Source organism: Festucalex cinctus, chromosome 11 (assembly GCF_051991245.1).
Source record: "Festucalex cinctus isolate MCC-2025b chromosome 11, RoL_Fcin_1.0, whole genome shotgun sequence".
Classification (NCBI taxonomy): domain Eukaryota; kingdom Metazoa; phylum Chordata; class Actinopteri; order Syngnathiformes; family Syngnathidae; genus Festucalex; species Festucalex cinctus.
Window position 1 is genome coordinate 15,459,802 of NC_135421.1, and position 19,149 is coordinate 15,478,950.

A 19,149-nucleotide genomic window follows, 5' to 3' on the forward strand; every position below is an offset into this window, starting at 1 on the left:
TTTATTTATTTTTTTTAAACCATGAAGTCGTTTGAAAGGTTACACTCGTCTTCATTGGGAACAAAAACAAAAAAGTTCAGATATTTTATTGTTATTGTAAAAAAAATACAGGGAGAAGAAAATGTGACGCCGTCATGCGACGGTGAGGATGACCCTGTCGCGCTTCCTCCGCCGCTTCTTCTTGTCGGCCAGTCGTCCCGTGGCGTCGGCGAAGAACATCACTTCCTCTTTGCTCTCCAACTCGCGCTGCAGGAAATGCAGGGCGGCGCTGTTGAAGCCCATCACGTCCTGCAGGGAGGGAGGAGAAAAACGCCACCATGAGGATGAGGATGATGAAGCAGAGGTCAAATTTCACGTGCTTGACTTACGCGGATGTCTTGTACTTTGGAGAGCGTGTTGGTGCGCAGGTCGTCGATGATGGAGAGGAGCTTCTGGCTGCCGCAGATCCGACCAAAATGAATTCTGAGGGAAAGAAAGATGGCGGCAGGGTCGTCACTTTGTTGGGGTGGGAGGAGGTGAAAGATTGAATACCAATGAATTGGATTAACAGTTTAAATGTAAAACAAAAACGATGAAATGCTGCACCAACTCTGGTCTAAATTTTGAAAAAAATATTTCTACAAAATACATAAATTAACATTTGCTGAGACTTTTTCAATAAAATGGCATGTCGGACAAATTTTACTGACTTCTTGGATGAAAATAAATCAGTTTGACATATTACAAAAAAAAATAAAAAAAAATGCACAACTATTTTGTAAACTTTGTTTTTTAACGGGTAAAAAACAAATACAACAAAATAATTTCTTTTGATCTTTGATAAGAATAAAATAAGGCTCATTTTTCTTATTTTGGACATACAAATAAAATGTGACAAATTTTCCTGAAACTTGGGCTACAAATCAAACAATTATGGAAAGAAATATTTATTATATGAATGAGATTTTTGATATTTAGAATAAATTATGTATCGTAAGGCATTTTAAAAAAAGATGACCATACATCATCATAAGGTATCTTAAAAAAAAATGACCATGGTAAGTTTTTTTTTTTTTTTTTCAATTAAAAAAAAACAAAAAACAAAAAACGACCATTTATAATAAGGCTTTTTTTTTCTTTTTTTTTTTTTTTTTTTTTTTACAACTTTTCAACATGTATGACAAATTGTCCTGGTCATTTAAAAAAAAAAAAAAAAAAAAAAAAAAAAAAAAAAAAAAAATTCCTCCTCCAGCTTGTCTCAAATCCTGGTTTAGTACATTTGTAATGTGGGCATTATTGTCGTTGGACTGACTTGAGCAGGAAGAAGAGGCAGCGGCACACCAGCTCCACCTCCAGACCGCTCCGGATGAAGCCGTTGAAAAGCTCCAGCAGATCGGGGACGTACGGGAACGGCAACACCAGCAGAGACACCTCCAGCTCGCTGGCAACAAACAACACACATAAATAACTGACACAAGTACACAACAACACAGTAACACTTGCATTTCATCACTCATTCATTTCATTTAATTGAGCGCAACGTAGGTCATGCTGGTGCTAATTTTTTTTTTTTTTTTTTGAGAGCCGCCTCTCACCTGGATCGGACTTTCTTGACCACATCAAGAACGTAGCGGGATGGCTGCAAGTGACAAACACACACAAACAAATAAGCACACAATTTAAAACAAAAAAACAAAACGGCAGTGCGGTGGTCAAATCTGAAACTCAGGCCAGATGAAAAATAAATACAAATACGGCTTACAATTATGGGACAAATGTGATGCACAACAAAGACATCTGGAAGGGGAAAGAAAATAGAAAAAAAGGGGAAAGTAAGGGATTAAAAGATGACAACAAAATGAAAATGGCCCAAAATACCAAAAAATAATAATAATAATAAGGTCAAAGGGTCAAGTAATGAAGGACAACAACGAGAAGTGAAAAAAAACAAAACATAAAAAAAAAGAGGCCAAAAATAGGGAAAAAATAAGAAATTACCGGTAGATAAAAAGGAGCAAAGACAAGCAAAAGTGTAAATAAAAAAATTCATGTTTTGGGGAAGCGATGATTATTATTATGATTATGATTTATTATTATTATTATTATTATTATTATTATTATTATTATTATTATTATTAAATGAGGAATATGACTTCAAATATTGCCTACAAAGCTAATACGAGAACAAGGTTTGACTATCCACTGTCAAAAAAAAAGAAATCTTGGAAAAGATCAATTAATTCCATTTCCATCATTTGCTACTGGAGAGAAGAAAGGAAAAAAAAAAAAAAAAGAAGACTCACTGAAATGTTTCCAAAGGCCACAAGGACGGGATTTGGCTCGGGGAGAGGCAACTGCAAGTCAAACAGAGAAAGCGTCACCAAAACTGAAAGATAACGCCGACTTTACGTGACGACTGTCTCACCTCCTTCCCGGCTCGCTCGCAGGCGTATTTATGTTCTTCCAGCTTCCTGTTCTCCCCACGGAGGAGCTCCAGAGCCTCCATGATGCGTTCGGCCTGGTTAGTCAGGACACATTTTCATCATCAGCTTTTTCCCATGAACAACATTCCCATTAAAAATGCTCATCGTAATGCGTTCTGCTAAAGTCAACTCACAGCTTTGACCGTCTCCACTGTTTTCTTGCTGGCTGGTGCGGCTTCGCCTGCTGTCTCTCCAGGTACCTGCGGAATCACCAAGGAAACACGTGATTGGCTGCAAACTAGAAGACAGATCGAATGCTAACAGCTAGCATGCAAAAACGTAGAGGAAATGCCACAGCAGAGCAGTCAAGATTTCATGCTTATGCACCTTTAAGTCAGCTAAATTGAGCAAACGCAACATGCTAACAACTATGCTAACGTCTCGTCTCTTCAGCGTCCCTCTGCCAGGCAGAACTGCCACGCAAACACGCGACGACACTTAATCCGACTCATGCTAACAGTTGGTTAGCTATCCAGTTTACAGAACGCACAATCGGCGATTCATTTCACTTTGACACCTTTAGTCAGGTACCTTTTCAAATGGGACTTGAAATGCTAGCATGCTAACAACCGGTCTCACATGGCGAGTGCTAATGTGCTACTGCTGAGACATGTTGAATGCTAACATATGATTTGCATGATAGCAACTCAAGAAGGATTTTACACCAACCGATCAAATGCTAACAGCTTGCATGCTAACATCCTGGTCTCATCAATCAACACTAGGAACCACTGACCTATATATATATGATTGGATAGCGCATACACGCCTGTGCAAGCCGTTGAAGTCACAGGGCGGCCATCTTGTTACTCCCACCTCGCAAGCAGACTACTGTATCAACTAGACAAAGTGCCATTTCTGGAGAAATTGCGTGGGAATGCTGAAAGGCTGAATGCTAAGCTTAATGCTTATGAAGCAAATTGAAGGATAAATTATGTGAAAATTACGTAGTAATTAACTATTAATTACTAGTAATAGCAGTAGTATTACTGATAATTAGGAAATAGTAACTTATAGTTAAATGACAAATAAAAACCCATCCATTCATTCTAAGTCAGTAGACAGCAGTAGTCACCTCTCATAAATTACTAGTATAGTGAAGTTCTTTCATTCATCTATTTTTAAGCAATGCCTATAACCCTCTTTTGCATCTTTGGGTGCTGGGGCTAAAGAAAAAGGATTTTCACCTAACTTCTAAAATCAGCTAACTTTTAAAACAACTAAATCCCGCACAAAAAAATAAATATAGGATGCCATGTCAGTCTACTTGGCACAAAACTCCTTGTCCAATCAGATGGCACCTTAAAATCACGTCACTTCAGCAGCGTTCCATTAATAACATTATTCATGATCATCATCAGATTAACAGAAGCCGAATTTATCAGCCAACAAGAGAAGGAAAACATGTCGTCAGACGTTAACTTAGGTCATATATAGTAATATTTCTGTGATTTAAAAAATCTAATGCAGTTTAGAATGTTTTTGTGTGCAAAAAGCATTCACATTCTGTTTTATGCTAGCATCTTAGGATCCTGTAAATGGTGGTATGGCGAGAAACGTTTCTTGGGAGGAGCAATATGACGGCCTTGCGACCTCAAACGTCTTGGCCTATCAGCTATGCAGTCATATATATGGATCGGTCGCTTTTCATAATAGCAACATGACAAGAAAGATTTTACAACCAACCGATCCAATGCTAACATGCGAACAGCTTGCATGCTAACATCCTGGTATCATCAACTGACACAATCACCACTATGAAACCATGTTTCTATGTCTCTATGTGTCTAATGTAGCTAAGATGAAAGCTAATATGATGACCTTACAACCAGAAAGTTACGGTCAGTTTGCGACTACACGAAAGCATGTTTCCACAGTGAGCTTCTTTTCAAAAAAATCTCGCGCAATGTAGTGCACATCACAGCTGGCTGCTTCCGTCTGGCATGTGCCAAAACATGCTAATATGCTAACAGAAGCGACGTACGCCAAGATGGCAACTTACCACCAAAACATGCTAGTATGCTAACAGAAGCGACGTACGCCGAGACAGCAACTTACCACCAAAACATGCAAATATGCTAACTGATGCGACGTACGCCGAGATGGCAACTTACCACCAAAACATGCTAGTATGCTAACAGAAGCGACGTACACCGAGATAGCAACTTACCACCAAAACATGCAAATATGCTAACGGACGCGACGTACGCCAAGATGGCAACTTACCACCAAAACATGCTAGTATGCTAACAGAAGCGACGTACGCCGAGACTGCAACTTACCACCATAACATGCTAATATGCTAACAGAAGCGACGTACGCCGAGATGGCAACTTACCACCATAACATGCTAATATGCTAACAGAAGCGACGTACGCCGAGATGGCAACTTACCACCAAAACATGCTAATATGCTAACGGATGCGACGTACGCCGAGATGGCAACTTACCACCGAAACATGCTAAAAGAAGCGACGTACGCCGAAACGGCAACTTACCACCAAAACATGCTAATATGCGAACAGAAGCGACGTATGCCGAGATGGCAACTTACCACTGGAGCGTCACCTTTGGCCAAGCTCTCCTCAAACTCCGCCTCTCGCTCCTGTCAAAACGAATGAGAAATATGGCTCAATGACATCAAGCGTCAAAATGATGATGACGTTTTGTTCCTTACCATCTCGCGTTCCTCCTCGAGGATGACGGGCTCCCTGGTCCTTTCCCACAGGCGCAGGGACTTGTCGTGCGACGCCGACACCAGATGGTCGCCGTTGGGGCTGATGCTCAGGCACCACACCTCACGATGGTGGCCCTTGGAAAAGAAAAAAAATAAAATTCATTTCAAGTTTTACAAATGCATTAATAGTATACAGTCGGTTTCAGATTATTATGAAATCCAACAAAAGATGGCCGTTGCCGAAGTTTCTGCGAGGAAAAAAGGGAAGAAATGAAGCTAACAGGACGGGAAAGGTGTCACGCCGCCACGCTGGTGGCGGGCCATGCTTTTATTTTGTAGTCATGTTTCCTGGTTTATTTTGAAATCACCAACTCCCCTCTCACCTCAGGTCACTTACCCTTCCGTCTGCTCAGCTCATTACCGGTCCACGCCCTTGATTGTCTTCACCTGCTACCAATCACCCCGGTCATAAAAGCCATCACCCACCACCTGCAGTTTGCCGAAGTGTCACAACCCGTGCATGGAAGCGTCCTCACAGCCCTTGAACCACAGTCCTTGTTTTTGCCTTGCCTTGCCTTGCGCCCTTAGTTTGCCCCTTGTTTTCCTCCCTAGCGGAGCGCTTTTTGTTGTCCCCGTTTTTGAGTGCCCTTTTTGTCTCTCCAGTTTGGAGCTCTTTTTGTTCAGCATTTTTTCCCTCTTTAAGAGGCGTCTTGTGTTTCCTGTCATTAAAACTGCAGCCTTGTTGGCCAACTTACCATCTGCGTCTGAGTCCTACCTCTTCACGTCGTGTCAAAAGGGAAAAGCAACGGAAAAAGGAAAGATCAAGAAAAGAACATACGAGTAAAAAAAAAACGGTAATCTGATGAAAACAGAACACTAATGATTATGAATCCTATCATCTGATAGTTCACAAGAAAAAAAAATTGTATAGTGTATAACTAATTTTGTTCTGCCTCCCATTTATTTTGGGTCTAATTCCAACCATCAACCACTAGATGGCGAGTATGTTTGACACAGTACATTTGAAAGAAGAAGAATGAAAACAGGAAGTATTTCAAGCTCAGGCTTGTTTTTGCCACTGATCTCTATACATATATGACTGGAAGGCCGCTAGGCCAAGACTTTTGAGGTGGCGAGGACGCCATATTGCTACTCCCAAGAAGCGTTTTTCGCCATACCATCTGATACATTTACAGTATCCAAATTGGAGAACATTTGAGACAGTACTTACTCGTAGAAATAGCATGATTTATGGCGTTTTCAAATTTTTAAACATAAACAAGAGGATTCAGACATTTTACAACTTGCCTTAAATACATGTGTAAATGATGTGCTTCATGATGGCATGTATTAAACTACAGGAGGAAACTTGTATATTCTTTAAATTAAAGAACTATAACTGTAATTCAACAAAAGACAGCCTATAGTTTATACAGTCGTCTGCTCACGAGGTGGGAGTACCAAGATGGTGTATGGGCTATCGGCTATCCAGTCATATATACAGGTCAGTGGTTTTTGCTGAAGGTTCTTGAGTGTCAAGTCCTCTTCAATCCTGCTTTTTATGCTTACAGAAAATGACGACTGTAAGTTCCCTTGATGATGTTCATCTTTGGGCAGGAGTATTGATGTATATTGTCAGATGATAATTATGTTAGTTTGGGGGGGGGGGGGTAGTATTTGTTGACTGTAAACAGAGTGGGACCCTGTACAATACACACATTTCTGTCCAAGAAAGAGAGAGAGCGACTGACCTCCAAGGTCTGGATGTGTTCAAACTTGTCGGCGTCCCACTGCTTGATCTTCTTGTCCTTCCCCGCCGTGAAGAACAAATGCGTCTTGGGGACGAACTGCAGGAACATGACGCTGCGCACACGGGAAGTCCAAAGTGAGGTATTGGCGGGCCAGTTTTCGGGCTCACACCGTCTCAACGTGCGACCGACCTGTCGTCGTGCGCAAACATGGAGCGGTGGCAGTCGCCGAAGTCCAGACCCCAGATCTTCACGTTGCGATCCGCCGAGCCCGTGGCGATCAGCGTGCTGTCCTGAGGGGGCGCACACCAACCATCTTTCATTAGTTTGGAAACCGAGATCTAGTATCCACATCTGCAACTAAACGTTTGCATGACATTTTTGTTGAACAAATACATTTTACCGCACATTAGAAAATGAATGCATGAAAATATTGCTTTATAAAATGTAAAATAGTTAAAAAAAATAATTAAGTTAAAAGTACAGCACACATTTTTTACCTCTTCCTTGGAAATAAAATTAAATTGTATTTACATATACAAACGTGTATTATAAAATGCAATCACTTGTAAAATGTAAAAATATTTTTCAACTTCCTCACAAGTAAAAAAAAAAAAAAAGGGAAAAATAAACAGTACTATTTAATTAATGTTAAGAAAAATGTTAACTAAAAAAATAACAGAAAAAAAATACTTCCCCGTTTCACCTGCTAGTAGTTTTGGAAAATTCTGTTTAAAAAAAAAATATAAAAAATTCAAATTAAAAACCTCTGTCTTCATTATGCACCCCATACATTTTTATTAAGTTGATTAAATGAAACTTTAAAATGTTCCTTCACTTTTGCTTCTAGAATCTTTTTCTTGGCCATTGCAAAAAAATTCAACGAAAGGAACTGAAGAATCCAAATTGAAGCAGCAGACACTTGAACTCAAGTCTCACCAGCGAACATTTTCATCTCACTCACGTGTGTGATGTCCAGACAGAGGACGGGGAGCTTGTGTCCGTACAGCGACAGGAAGAACTGCACACAGACGAGAGACGAGACGAGCGATCGCATGGCCATCGTTCCCTTTTCCGAATGCGCTCCTCGTCTCCGCCCAACCGGCGGCCTTTACCTTGAGCGTGTCCGCGTAGAAGACTTTGACGGTGCAGTCCAGCAGGGAGACGGCCAGCAGCCGCTGGTCGGGAGAGAATTTCACGCACAGCACGTCTTCCTCCAGCTGTAACGTGCGTGTGTGCTTCAACGTCAGACGCCTGGGAAAGAAGAAGAAGAAAAAAAACGAGGGAAAGTAGCAGACATCGAAGAGGAGAAATAAGAAAGGGGCAAGAAAAGATGGGGGGATGGTACAAAAAGAGAAAGAGGAAAGGAGAATGGAAGAAATACATGAAAAAAGGGAATGGTAGAAAAATAAGAAAAAAAGCAGAAAAAAGACAAAAAAATAAAAGAAAATATAAATGAAAATAAGAGAAATGTGAAAGAAAAAATTAAAGGAATTTAAAAAGAGCAGAAAATTAAATAAGAAGTTTTTTTTTTTTTTTTAAATGAGGACAAATGGGATGGAAATGAAAAACGAAAGAATATTAAAAAATTAAAAAGATAAACAGCAAAGAAAATGCAATAGAAAAAAAGAAGGAACATATGCAAGAAAAACAAAAATCATAAAAAATGAAAAAACAATCAAACAGATGAACAAATAAGAATGAAAGAAATACATTAAAAGGGGGGAATGGTACAAAAAATAAGAAAAAAGAGAACAAGGAAAAAGCATGAAAAAGACAAAAAATAAAAGAAAATGGAAATGAAAATAAGAGAAATGTGAAAGGAAAAAATTAAAATAATTGAAAAAAAGAGCAGAAAATGAAATAAGTATTTTTTTTTAAAAATGAGGAAAAATTGGATGGAAATGAAAAATGAAACAAAGAAGAAAAAATGAAAAGAAAAACAGTAAAGAAATGCAAATAGAAAAAAGGAGGAAATATGCAAGAAAAACAAAAATGATCAAAAGTGAAAAAGAAAACAGATGAACAAATGAGAAGAATGAAAGAAATACATGAAAAAGGGGGAATGGTACAAAAATAATAAAAAACTCAGAGGAAAAAAAAACGAAAAAGAAAAAATAAAATAAAACAAAAGAAAATGTAAATGAAAATAAGAGAAATGTGACAGAAATATAAAATAAAATAAACAGAAATAATTGAAAAAAAGAGCAGAAAATGGAATAAGAGGTAAAAAATTAGGGAAAAATAGGATGGAAATGAAAAATGAAAGAAAGGAGATAAAAATTAAAAAAGAAAAACAGCAAAGAAAATGCAAATAGAAAAAAGAAGGAAAACATGCAAGAAAAGCAAAAATGATCAAAAGTGAAAAAAAAAAGAAAAAACAAGGGAACAAATGAGAAGAAAGAAAAGAAAAACATGAGGGGAAATGAAACATAAAAAAAAGCAATACGGAAGATAAAATGAAAAAAATAAATCTTTTTCTAATGTACATGCCGTGGACTAGGTGGCGCACTCAAAATAGTTTTTGGAATAAAGTTCAACATTTGAAACTTACTTGTGCCCACTGGCCTCGTCCTTCACCAACTCAAAGTCCCACAACTTCACCGTCTTGTCCGCACCTCCGGTCACGATGCCCCGCTACACACACAAACAAACATTGCAAATTCAAACAACTAAAAACTGGAAAAAGAAAAAAAATAGCGAAAAGAGCAGAAAAGACAAAAAGTGTGGAGAGGAAGCGGTGTTTGTTGCCAAGTTTGCCTGTACCTGGTCTGGCGCCAGGCACAGGGACCACAGCGCCCCCCGGTGGCCATCTAGCGTCTCCAGGAGGCTTCCCGATGCCAACTCAAAGATCAGCAGATTCCCGCTCTGACGCCGCCCCAAACAAAAGCAAAAACACAACACGTGATTGGCTAAGACGTAAGTTTGCTAAGGGGGCGGAGCATCACAGCGTCACGGGCGGGGAGGGGGGTTCACCTTGGTCCCCAGGATGATCTGCCTATCCCCCGGCACGAAGAGGGAGCACAGGGCGTACTCGCACGCCATGGTGCGCACCACCTGCAGCGTCGACCTGAAGCGCAAAACAAATATTTTATCATTCAATCATCATTTCAGTGATTTGATTTTGTACAATAACAGTTGCATTATTCCTGCATAAGATATTGTTTATGTAAGATTAGAGGCCGACCGATTAATTGGCCGCCGATTATAATCGGCCGATTATTGGCCAATTAGTTGATTATTTTCCCCTTGTCTTGCCTTTTTTTTTTTTTAAGGTCATTAAAAACACTTCAAACATGTATTGTATTTCTGTTAATGTTTTATGTTATGTGTTTTGTTATGTTTCTGCAAAGTACTTTGTGACAGCTAAGGCAGTTTGAAAGCGCCATATAAATAAAAATGAATTGACTAAGTTTCTGGCGCTGTGAAAGTACCCCGAATGCTCCATTTTGCTTGCGTAGCATTAGCAACTAGCAAGGGTGTAGCGTAAGTTATTCTGTTGTCCCTACGCGTCCTTTAAGCTGTTTCATGACATTGCAGTTGGAGTTAACTGTCAAACTAAATACACAACGTTAAGAATTACAGCCAACATATATTTGAATACAAAACATGCTTCATTTTTAAAACATCGCTAGCCTAGCGCTAACAGGAAGTTAGCCAATGCTAACAGGCAGTTAGCATCGACTTTGGGAGCGTCTTTCCTTCAAAGGAATATCCATACACAAATGCTGTGGTAACACATACCCACAGATGAGATAACACTATGCAAAGGCACAAATTCTTCCCAGTGTATGAAAAACGAGTTATTTTCATAGAATTCAATCGCAACTTTCTTCTAAGCTATACTCACTTTAAGTGTGTAGCCCAATTGATGCATGGCACCACACTGCCCCCAAGAGGCCAAAACGCACTATTTGTTCTGGTTTTTTTCAGTTTGTTTATTCTATTCTTATTTTACTTTCTTGTTTTCATTTTTTTTGTCATTGTCATTTCAAGTTATATAATATTATAAAGTTGATATTTCAAGGATTCAAATACTTTCTTTTCTCAAAATTCAAGGACGTAAACATCCAAGGATTTTTTTTTGTCTTAACACATTTGTGAAACTTGTGAAAATAAAAATAACACAAGATAAAAAATATAAACGAAAAGGTTTACAGCACTTGTAAAAAAGTAAAGAATGGTTTCATTATTGACACATAAATCTATTCAAAAACCTTGCATACTTCATGAAATTTGTGGATATGGACTTCAAAGCAGAGAATGTTAATAGCGAACGTTTGCGGCAGCCATTGAAAAGGATTCGGCGACCTGTTCCAGATTTTGACGGTGTCGCCGGACGCCGACATGACGGCCAGGTTGTCGGAGCTGAAGGCCAGCGTGCGCACGTCGCTGCGATGGCCGGCCAACGTGAGGCGCGCCGTCTTGCTGGCCGTCGCCGCCGCCGACTTGTCGCGCGTCTTCAGGCTGTACGTCTCCACCGTGTTGTTTTGCAGCAGCAGCGCCACCTTCAGCTCGCCGCCGGCGCCGCCGCACCACAGGCAGTCGGCCCACCTGAGAACAACGAGCGGCGTCAAAATGGCGCATGATCCCCCAAAACGCGCCGTTTAAGACGTCACACCTGATCTTGGCGGAGGCCTTGATGTCGCTCAGGCGGACGATCTCGTCCTTTAGCGTCATCTCCACGTGCACTTCCTCCGACGCCGTCTCGTCCGCCGGCGACGCTCTGAAGCGGGAAACGCGCACATGACACTCAATAACCTTTGAAATGCTTCCTCAATAAACAATAGGGATGGAACGATAAGCGCGATATTGTGATATTAAAACTGCCACAATATTGTCGTTGTCATGTTCATGATATTTAAATGCAACACATCTATTAAAAATGTCCATTTGTGCAGTTGTAGCACCCTCTGGTGGCTAATTCTTTAGTGCAGTTTAATTTTCACAAAGCATGTTTTGGCCCTTCGATGTTTAAAATCTACAGTAATTGTCAGATGAAGGGGAACGTAATATTCCTTTGAAGCAAGACAGTATGTGCGTGTGCATTAACAACATAACATAATAATAATAACATAATAATAAAGCATAATAATAATAACAGTGATATGTACAAAAGCGCAACATTGTGCTTTTTTTTAGTATGAGCTCTTTTTTTTTTTTTTTTTACAATATTGTGACCTTTTCTAAATATCACCAACCTCCCCACAATATCATGATAATTATCTTATCGTGATATCATATCATGACATTTGGATAGCGTTACTGCCCTAATAAACAATAACAAATATTACACATATATGCACACAATTTAGAGAAAAACTACATGTGTAAATATTAGAATAAAATAGACAAGGATGTTTTAAGAATGAGAAAAAAAAATACATATTAGAGAATATTTTGGGGGTAAGAAATACAATTGTATTAGGACAAAAAATACAAAAAAGTATAAGACAAAAAATACGTTAAGTTTTCTGCCAGAACTAATCATTTTCCTTTGACTCATGTAAATAATTCATTTAGTGACAACCTGAAATGTTCAACTTCATGTAAATTAATTTTTGTAAGGTGATGCAAACTTAATGACTTCAAATGGTCCAACATTAAAATGAATGAAGTTGGCTTCATTATTGAATGCATTTTTTTTTCACTTCATGTAAACCATTTTTCAATGTTGGGACAATTTTTTATTTATTTTTTCTTAAAGGTGTCTCAAGTGACTATGTAGTATTTTCCAGAACACTACAACAATTACAGAATGATGAAAATCATACTCAATCTAATAAATTGAATAATGAAACATTTTAGTTTGGTGCCCGCTGTAATTGAAAAAAAATAAATAAATAATAATTCTAAGTTTGACTTGAAATGAAAAAAGTAATATTTTTCAAATATTGTAATGAGAGAAAAACCCCACATGAATTTTTTTTGTCCATTTTTTTTGTTGTGCACAACTTACTTGTCTGCTTTTTTTTTGGCTTTCTTGATCTTCTTGGCCATCTTCTTGCGCACTTGCGCCTCTGACAGGACGCTGAACACCTCCAGGATGGAATCGTTGCCCTGACCAGTCATGTCCAAAATTCACAGTCGACATTTTGCAAGGTGCTCAAGTATCAATTTTGCTTTTTTTTGGGAGGTCGCTTTGGAACAGAAGTGCAGAGACAAATACAGGGACAAATACATTTGGAGTTCACACAAAGTATGAACATGTGCCTATAGGAATTTTTTTTGCTTAATTTTTTTTTTGTCCTTTTGTGAGGCAAGAAAAAACATTTTTGTGATCCAACTACTGTGTTTGCATGGAAAAAGATTATTTGAACGTGGGCGAGGAAAGTGGTCCATTTGACTACTGTGATCAAAATACAATTAAAAAATATATATATTTAACATGGGAAATAATGATATTGACTATTTTACTAAATGACTTTTCTACTTTTGGGGAGCAAAAACTTTTTTTTTTTTTTTTGCATTCAACTGCTTTGCATGTTTGTGGTCAAATAGTCATTTTATGGCGAAGTATTGCATTAATGTGGGAAACGACCACCTTCTTGTTCAAATATAGCAATGATTAAAAGTCACTTTTGGTGGTTAAAGGCCCAGTATGCTGGTTTCACTCAGGAAAATGCACTTTTTAAATACAGGATGTACACACTTTAACTTTCTCTCAGCCTACACAGCTGGGTTTATGTTAATCTTTGGTGGTGATTTTGTCCTGAACCCCCCTCCCCAGCCTGTATTTGACTCACTCACTCACTCACTCACAGAAGCTTACGTGTGTGAATGAGTGAGTGAAGAAAAAAAAAATCCGTGCGTGCTTTCAAATTGCCGCGGGAGTGACGTCACGCAGCCGACACGTTCGCCCGGCCCCGTTTGCGACACGCCACCCCCCGCTCTGCGATTGGCTGGAGTGGTTGTGATTGGCTGCGATTGGTGGTGAATGATAATGTTTTGTTATAGACTTTACTAGAGATAGACTGATATGTTTTTTTTTCGGGGCCAATACTGATGCCAATTATTAGTAGTCAAGGACGCCAATAGCCGTTATTTGGAACCGATATTCATTTTCTAATAGGAAAAATATTGACATCAAAATTTTGAAAAAAAATACAAACTCCAGCTTTTAAAGCAACAGTGTGTAGAATTTAGTGCAATCTAGTGGTGAAATAATACAATACAATTTCGAAGCACATGCAAGCCTACCACCAATTGTCATTTGGAGGGCGAAAGCTAGCAAGAGTGGCTAGCAAAGACTAGCTGGAGTGGCTAACAATAGTAGCTACCAAGAGAAGCTAGCAAAAATTTGCATGAGCAAATTGTGAGACAAGCTAATAGAGCCTAAAATCACGGAACTCGACGGACAGGCAACAGCTGTGGAAGGTAAGCGGCGGTTGATTCATTGGGTCCGACACGATCTGCAACTACTACCAGAGGCTAATTACGTCTGGAGTTCTTCTCCTTTGGCTATTCGTAGCAGAAAGATGGCGGGAAAACATGTCAGCCTCCCGTAAGGCACAGCGTGACCTAGCACTTTGATTATTTAAAATGGCTGATGCTGATTATCGGGGGCCTATGCCTAGATTTCACTTCAATAAATGTCAAAACAATCATTTGTAGTGTGCCGATTAGGGCTGCACGATATTGGAAGAACATGAGATACGCGATATAGTTGCTGAATATAGCGATTAGGGGTGGGACGATACGGGTAACCCACGATTCGATACTGTGACGATATTTGGCTCATGATATCGATAATATCACAATATCTACGATTTTTTATATCTTGTCAAAAAAAAATTAGGAATATATCACGATATGTGATTGAAAAAGCCAACAAATGCCCATAAAAAGGAAAATGTCTAATTATACATTTATTCAATGCCAAAACTTTGTACAATGTACTAAGTTCTGCATAGTGCCTCACTACCTGTCTTTTAACTGTAAACATTGTAAAGTGAGACAAATTAAAGTGCATAAACATTTATAACAGTACACTGCACAACTGGACACATTATATCGATATCTACCGTCAGTGTATCGATAATTTATTGCAACAGAGAGCGCAACAATATATTGCGATATGGATTTTTTTCTCCCACCCCTAATAGCGATAGCGATATTATTGCGATATTTAACATGTACCTAAAGAAATGACATTTTTATGATCTAATAAAAGAATTACATTTTTTTCATGCGGCAAAATAATCAAACTCAATGTATTCTTAATTGTAATTACCTCTCAATGTTAAACTATCTTATGGCAGTGCACATTTTCGTTAAGTACACTGTGTTCCAAATATGTTTTCGGTTGGAACACTCATAGAACTAGGGGCGTGGAAACCAAATAAAAAGAGAGGGTGAGGAGGGGATTTATTTTTTTCCAGAGAGTGTAGTTGTGAATTGTATCAATCAGTTCCTCTCCGCTCTCCTCGCGACCTTTGAACTGAGTGTCTTGTCTCCTTTTTTTGTCATGTTTAATAAATGTCAAACAGGTAAACCTGACAGTCTGACTGGTCAAATTCAGATCAAAGCATAAAATTCCATATCAAACCTATTGCATGCCTTTGTGATATGCATATTGTATAGGTCGATATCGCAATATCGATATTTTTTCGATATATTGTGCAGCCCTAGCGCAGATACATCAATTTTTTGTGGCTTTGAGTGACTGTGATTTGTTGTTTGTCGTCGGTGTGATTTTCGCAACTCACGTGACAGGCGACGATTGCGGCCTTGCTGTCGGCGCTGAGAGACACGACTCTGTCTCTGGCCTGGCGCAGGAGCGAGCCCGCTTTCGTGCACGTCAAAATGCGCTGAAAGACGTCAAAACAAACATTCAAGCAGTCAGTCAGTCAAGTGTGCCAATCAATCAATCAATTGATCGATCGTCAGGAAAAGCTTCTCCTCACGTCTTCCGGACTCTCGTCGGCGTCTTCGTCATTCCCGTCGTCGTCCTCCGGCAGACTTTTGCCCTTCTTGACTTTGGGCTCGCCCTCAGCCCGTTCCTGGACGTCGACATGCACGCACGATGTCATCGATCGGCAGCCACACGACTTCCCTTTCGGGGTCCCGGCTCACCTGCTGCAGGTAGCTGACGTCCCACGCTCGCAGCTCGCTGTCGGACGATCCCGTCAGCAGCCGCCGCTCCTCGTTCAGGAAGGTCATGGCCCACACCTGATCACGCACGCACGCACGCACGCACGCACGTCACAGAATGTCACGTGACAAATTCAATATGCATTTCTTTTCTATTTTTGCGTTGTGTCATTAGGAAATGTTTTCCTCATCTAAGTGAGGTCGGTGGGGGGGAAATGCATCGCATTGAATTATGCAGATCAGACATTTCGATTAGTACAAGGAATCAAAAAGAAAAGTGGCTGGATTTAAAAAAAACTTATTGTAGAATCAAACTCTACTCAAACTTTTTTTTCTTGGTGAAAGAAGGGATTATTATACAATTTTTATTGAAAGTTTTTACTGTACAAATATACAATTCAATTAATAATCAATTCATTCAATTTAATTGCGAATAATTAATCCAAACAAATAAACATTTTATGAATTTGACTTCATGCCTAATTTGTATTATTTTTAATTATTAATTATTTTGATGTATTTAATAAAATGAGATCCATGACGAGCATAAAAAATAAATGAAATGTTTGAAATTGTTAAATTTCCATTATAAGGGCTTAATTTCAGTTTAAAGGATCAAAATCATATTTTGACTTTGTTTTTGTGCTTTTAAATTATTGTCATTTTCATTTTAAAGACAAATATAATTATTACAAAATGATTTATAGGTTTTTTTTTAAATATATTTTTATAATTAAATTTCAGTTTAAAGGATCAAAATCCTATTTTCACTCCAAATTAGAATAGAATGTTTTGTGTTTTTAAATTATTGTAATTTCCATTTTAAAGACATATATAATTCTTAGAAAATGATTTGTATTTGTTTTTAAATGTATTATTTATTTATAATCCCCCATGAAAATGTCAGTTTTTATGATGGTTGTGGATGAAAATATAAATACAAATTTTTCTGTATAATGTTGAAGAATCAGACAACGGCAAGTCATTTTTGTACTTTTCAACTTGTACTGAATGTTTTTATGCAAAAAAAAATATGTCGAGTTGTTGAGTGTGATGTGTGATGATGACGCTGACCTCGCTGCGGTGGCCCACCAAAGTCTTGAAGCAATGCTGCGTGTCCAAGTCCCACCACTTGACAAACGTATCCTTGGAGCTGCCCGCAAACACACAAATTCAAAACACGCTCGTAATACGGTGGCTTGAAAAAGTCGACACCCCCGCGCTCAATAAACCAGCAGGGATGCGACCGCGTTCACAACAAGCCAATTTGCATTCAAGCTCACGTCAGTCGCCACCGTTTGTGATTGAAGTTGAGCTGTTGTCCACGCGAGGTGGTACCTTACCTGCTCACCAGGAGGTTCTTGTCTTTGAGGAAGAGCGCTTGCGTCACCTCGTCTTTGTGGCCCCGCAGACGGTAGAGGCCGCACTCATTGATCACGTCCCACACGATCACGTCCGTGTCCTGACGGCCGAAAAGGATGTTTTTTTTAAGTTTGTCGCCATATTTGTCCACAAAAGTCACCTTTTCACTAGCTTGTCTGCTAATTCTGATCCACTTTGTTGATACATTAAGAAGTTGTTTTTTGTTTTTTTTTGCGCATCCATTTATTCATCCAAAGTATGTTCCAAAAGGGTTCCATAAAGTGAATTGTGATTAAAAAAAAAAAAAAAAAAGTTAAAAAAAAGTGTCCTTCGGAGAGGGGAAAAAAAAAAAAAAAGATAGCTACAATTGTAATTAGAAATGTTCTGTGCATTTTATACATATTTTATGATCTTTTGTAATTTTTTTTACGTATTATCTTTAGGATTTTATTTACATGATTACTTCTAATCATATTAATATTTTTTTGCATTTGATACATTTGTATTCATTAATATATAATTGTACTTAATACACTTTTTTTTTATTTGTACAAGTACTTAACTCTTGAGTAGTCACTAATACCGATACCACCAGTTACTTTTTATTAGTGTTGTTCCGATACCGATACTTGTATCAGCAGAGGTGCCGATACTGCATTAAAACAGTGGTATCGGTATCGGTGAGTACTCACAAGTAACATGCCGATACCATTAATTCCAACACTAATATAGGATTTTGAATGCAGCATCTTGTGTCTTGCTCATGCACGACATTCACTGATGTGTGACATGTTCACTGCATGACGATCTAAGATATTTTATTGACGCTTGAATGCCATGAACCAATGGCAGGACAGCTTTTTCATGTTGAGGAAAAAAAAAAACTAAGGTATCGGTATGGTATCAGTATCGGCCGATACTGCAAAGCTGGGTATCGGAATCGGTATCGGGGGCCAAAAAACGGTATCGGAACAACACTACTTTTTATACACAAGAATGGCAATTTTCTATTCTTCAAATTTCTAACCCTTGATCATTAATTGGGCCAAGAGGCAGCCGATACCAGTATTGCAAATACCGATACCTTGAAATGAGGCCAGTTATCGTCCCTATCATCCCTAAATAAAAACTATATATATTATTTATAATAATAATAATAACAACAACAACAACAATAATAATAAGAATAAGAATAATGATAAGAATATATTTAAAAATAAAAAAAATATCGTCAAAATTGCATGAAATTATTGGCAATTTTCTATTCTTCTCATTTTTAGGCCCTGATCATAAATCGGCCCCTAGAGGCTGCCGATACCAGTATCGCGAATACCAATACCTTGAAGTGAGGCCGGGTATCATCCCTAAATATCATCAAAATAAAAAAGTATTTAAAAAAAATATATAATAGTAATATAATATATAACAATAATAATAATAATAATGATAATAATAATAATAATAATAATAATACATCTAATCAAAATTGCATGAAATGAATGGCAATTTTCTATTCTTCTAATTTCTACTTCCTGGTCATAAATCGGCTCCAAGAGGCAGCCGATAGCAGTATCGCAAATACCGATATCTTGAAATGAAGCCTGGTATCATCCCTAAATATTTGACCACTATTTTGTATTTTATTCAACTCATAGTTTTTTTCAAGCAAAGTGGGGCCAAGTCTGACCACAACGATGAATAGCAAATATCTCCACATAATTGATGCACCCTAAAATTGCTATTAATAAATAGAAAGAAAGAAAATCCAAAGAAATGGGGGTGTGAGAATAATGCAGGAATAATACGC

The 19,149-nt window shown here is 38.3% G+C and overlaps 1 protein-coding gene across 3 annotated transcripts in view; it reads right to left on the minus strand.

The window, feature by feature from the left end:
• Positions 1-19,149, minus strand: part of wdr3 (WD repeat domain 3) — a 20,924-nt gene continuing 1,775 nt past the window's right edge. For all 3 annotated transcript variants that reach the window (XM_077536110.1, XM_077536111.1, XM_077536112.1), the window contains exons 4-27: positions 17,324-17,442; positions 17,055-17,133; positions 15,963-16,058; positions 15,794-15,889; positions 15,596-15,697; positions 12,847-12,947; positions 11,509-11,613; positions 11,199-11,441; positions 9,864-9,957; positions 9,654-9,755; positions 9,442-9,524; positions 8,003-8,141; positions 7,852-7,908; positions 7,080-7,180; positions 6,891-7,002; positions 5,140-5,274; positions 5,017-5,067; positions 2,597-2,662; positions 2,405-2,497; positions 2,283-2,333; positions 1,575-1,618; positions 1,292-1,420; positions 369-462; positions 1-288 (exon numbers count right to left, since the gene is read on the minus strand). In XM_077536110.1, coding sequence (XP_077392236.1) covers positions 133-288; positions 369-462; positions 1,292-1,420; positions 1,575-1,618; positions 2,283-2,333; positions 2,405-2,497; positions 2,597-2,662; positions 5,017-5,067; positions 5,140-5,274; positions 6,891-7,002; positions 7,080-7,180; positions 7,852-7,908; positions 8,003-8,141; positions 9,442-9,524; positions 9,654-9,755; positions 9,864-9,957; positions 11,199-11,441; positions 11,509-11,613; positions 12,847-12,947; positions 15,596-15,697; positions 15,794-15,889; positions 15,963-16,058; positions 17,055-17,133; positions 17,324-17,442 — 2,448 coding nt within the window. In that variant the 3' untranslated portion in view covers positions 1-132. The remainder of the gene's footprint in view (positions 289-368; positions 463-1,291; positions 1,421-1,574; positions 1,619-2,282; positions 2,334-2,404; positions 2,498-2,596; positions 2,663-5,016; positions 5,068-5,139; positions 5,275-6,890; positions 7,003-7,079; positions 7,181-7,851; positions 7,909-8,002; positions 8,142-9,441; positions 9,525-9,653; positions 9,756-9,863; positions 9,958-11,198; positions 11,442-11,508; positions 11,614-12,846; positions 12,948-15,595; positions 15,698-15,793; positions 15,890-15,962; positions 16,059-17,054; positions 17,134-17,323; positions 17,443-19,149) is intronic.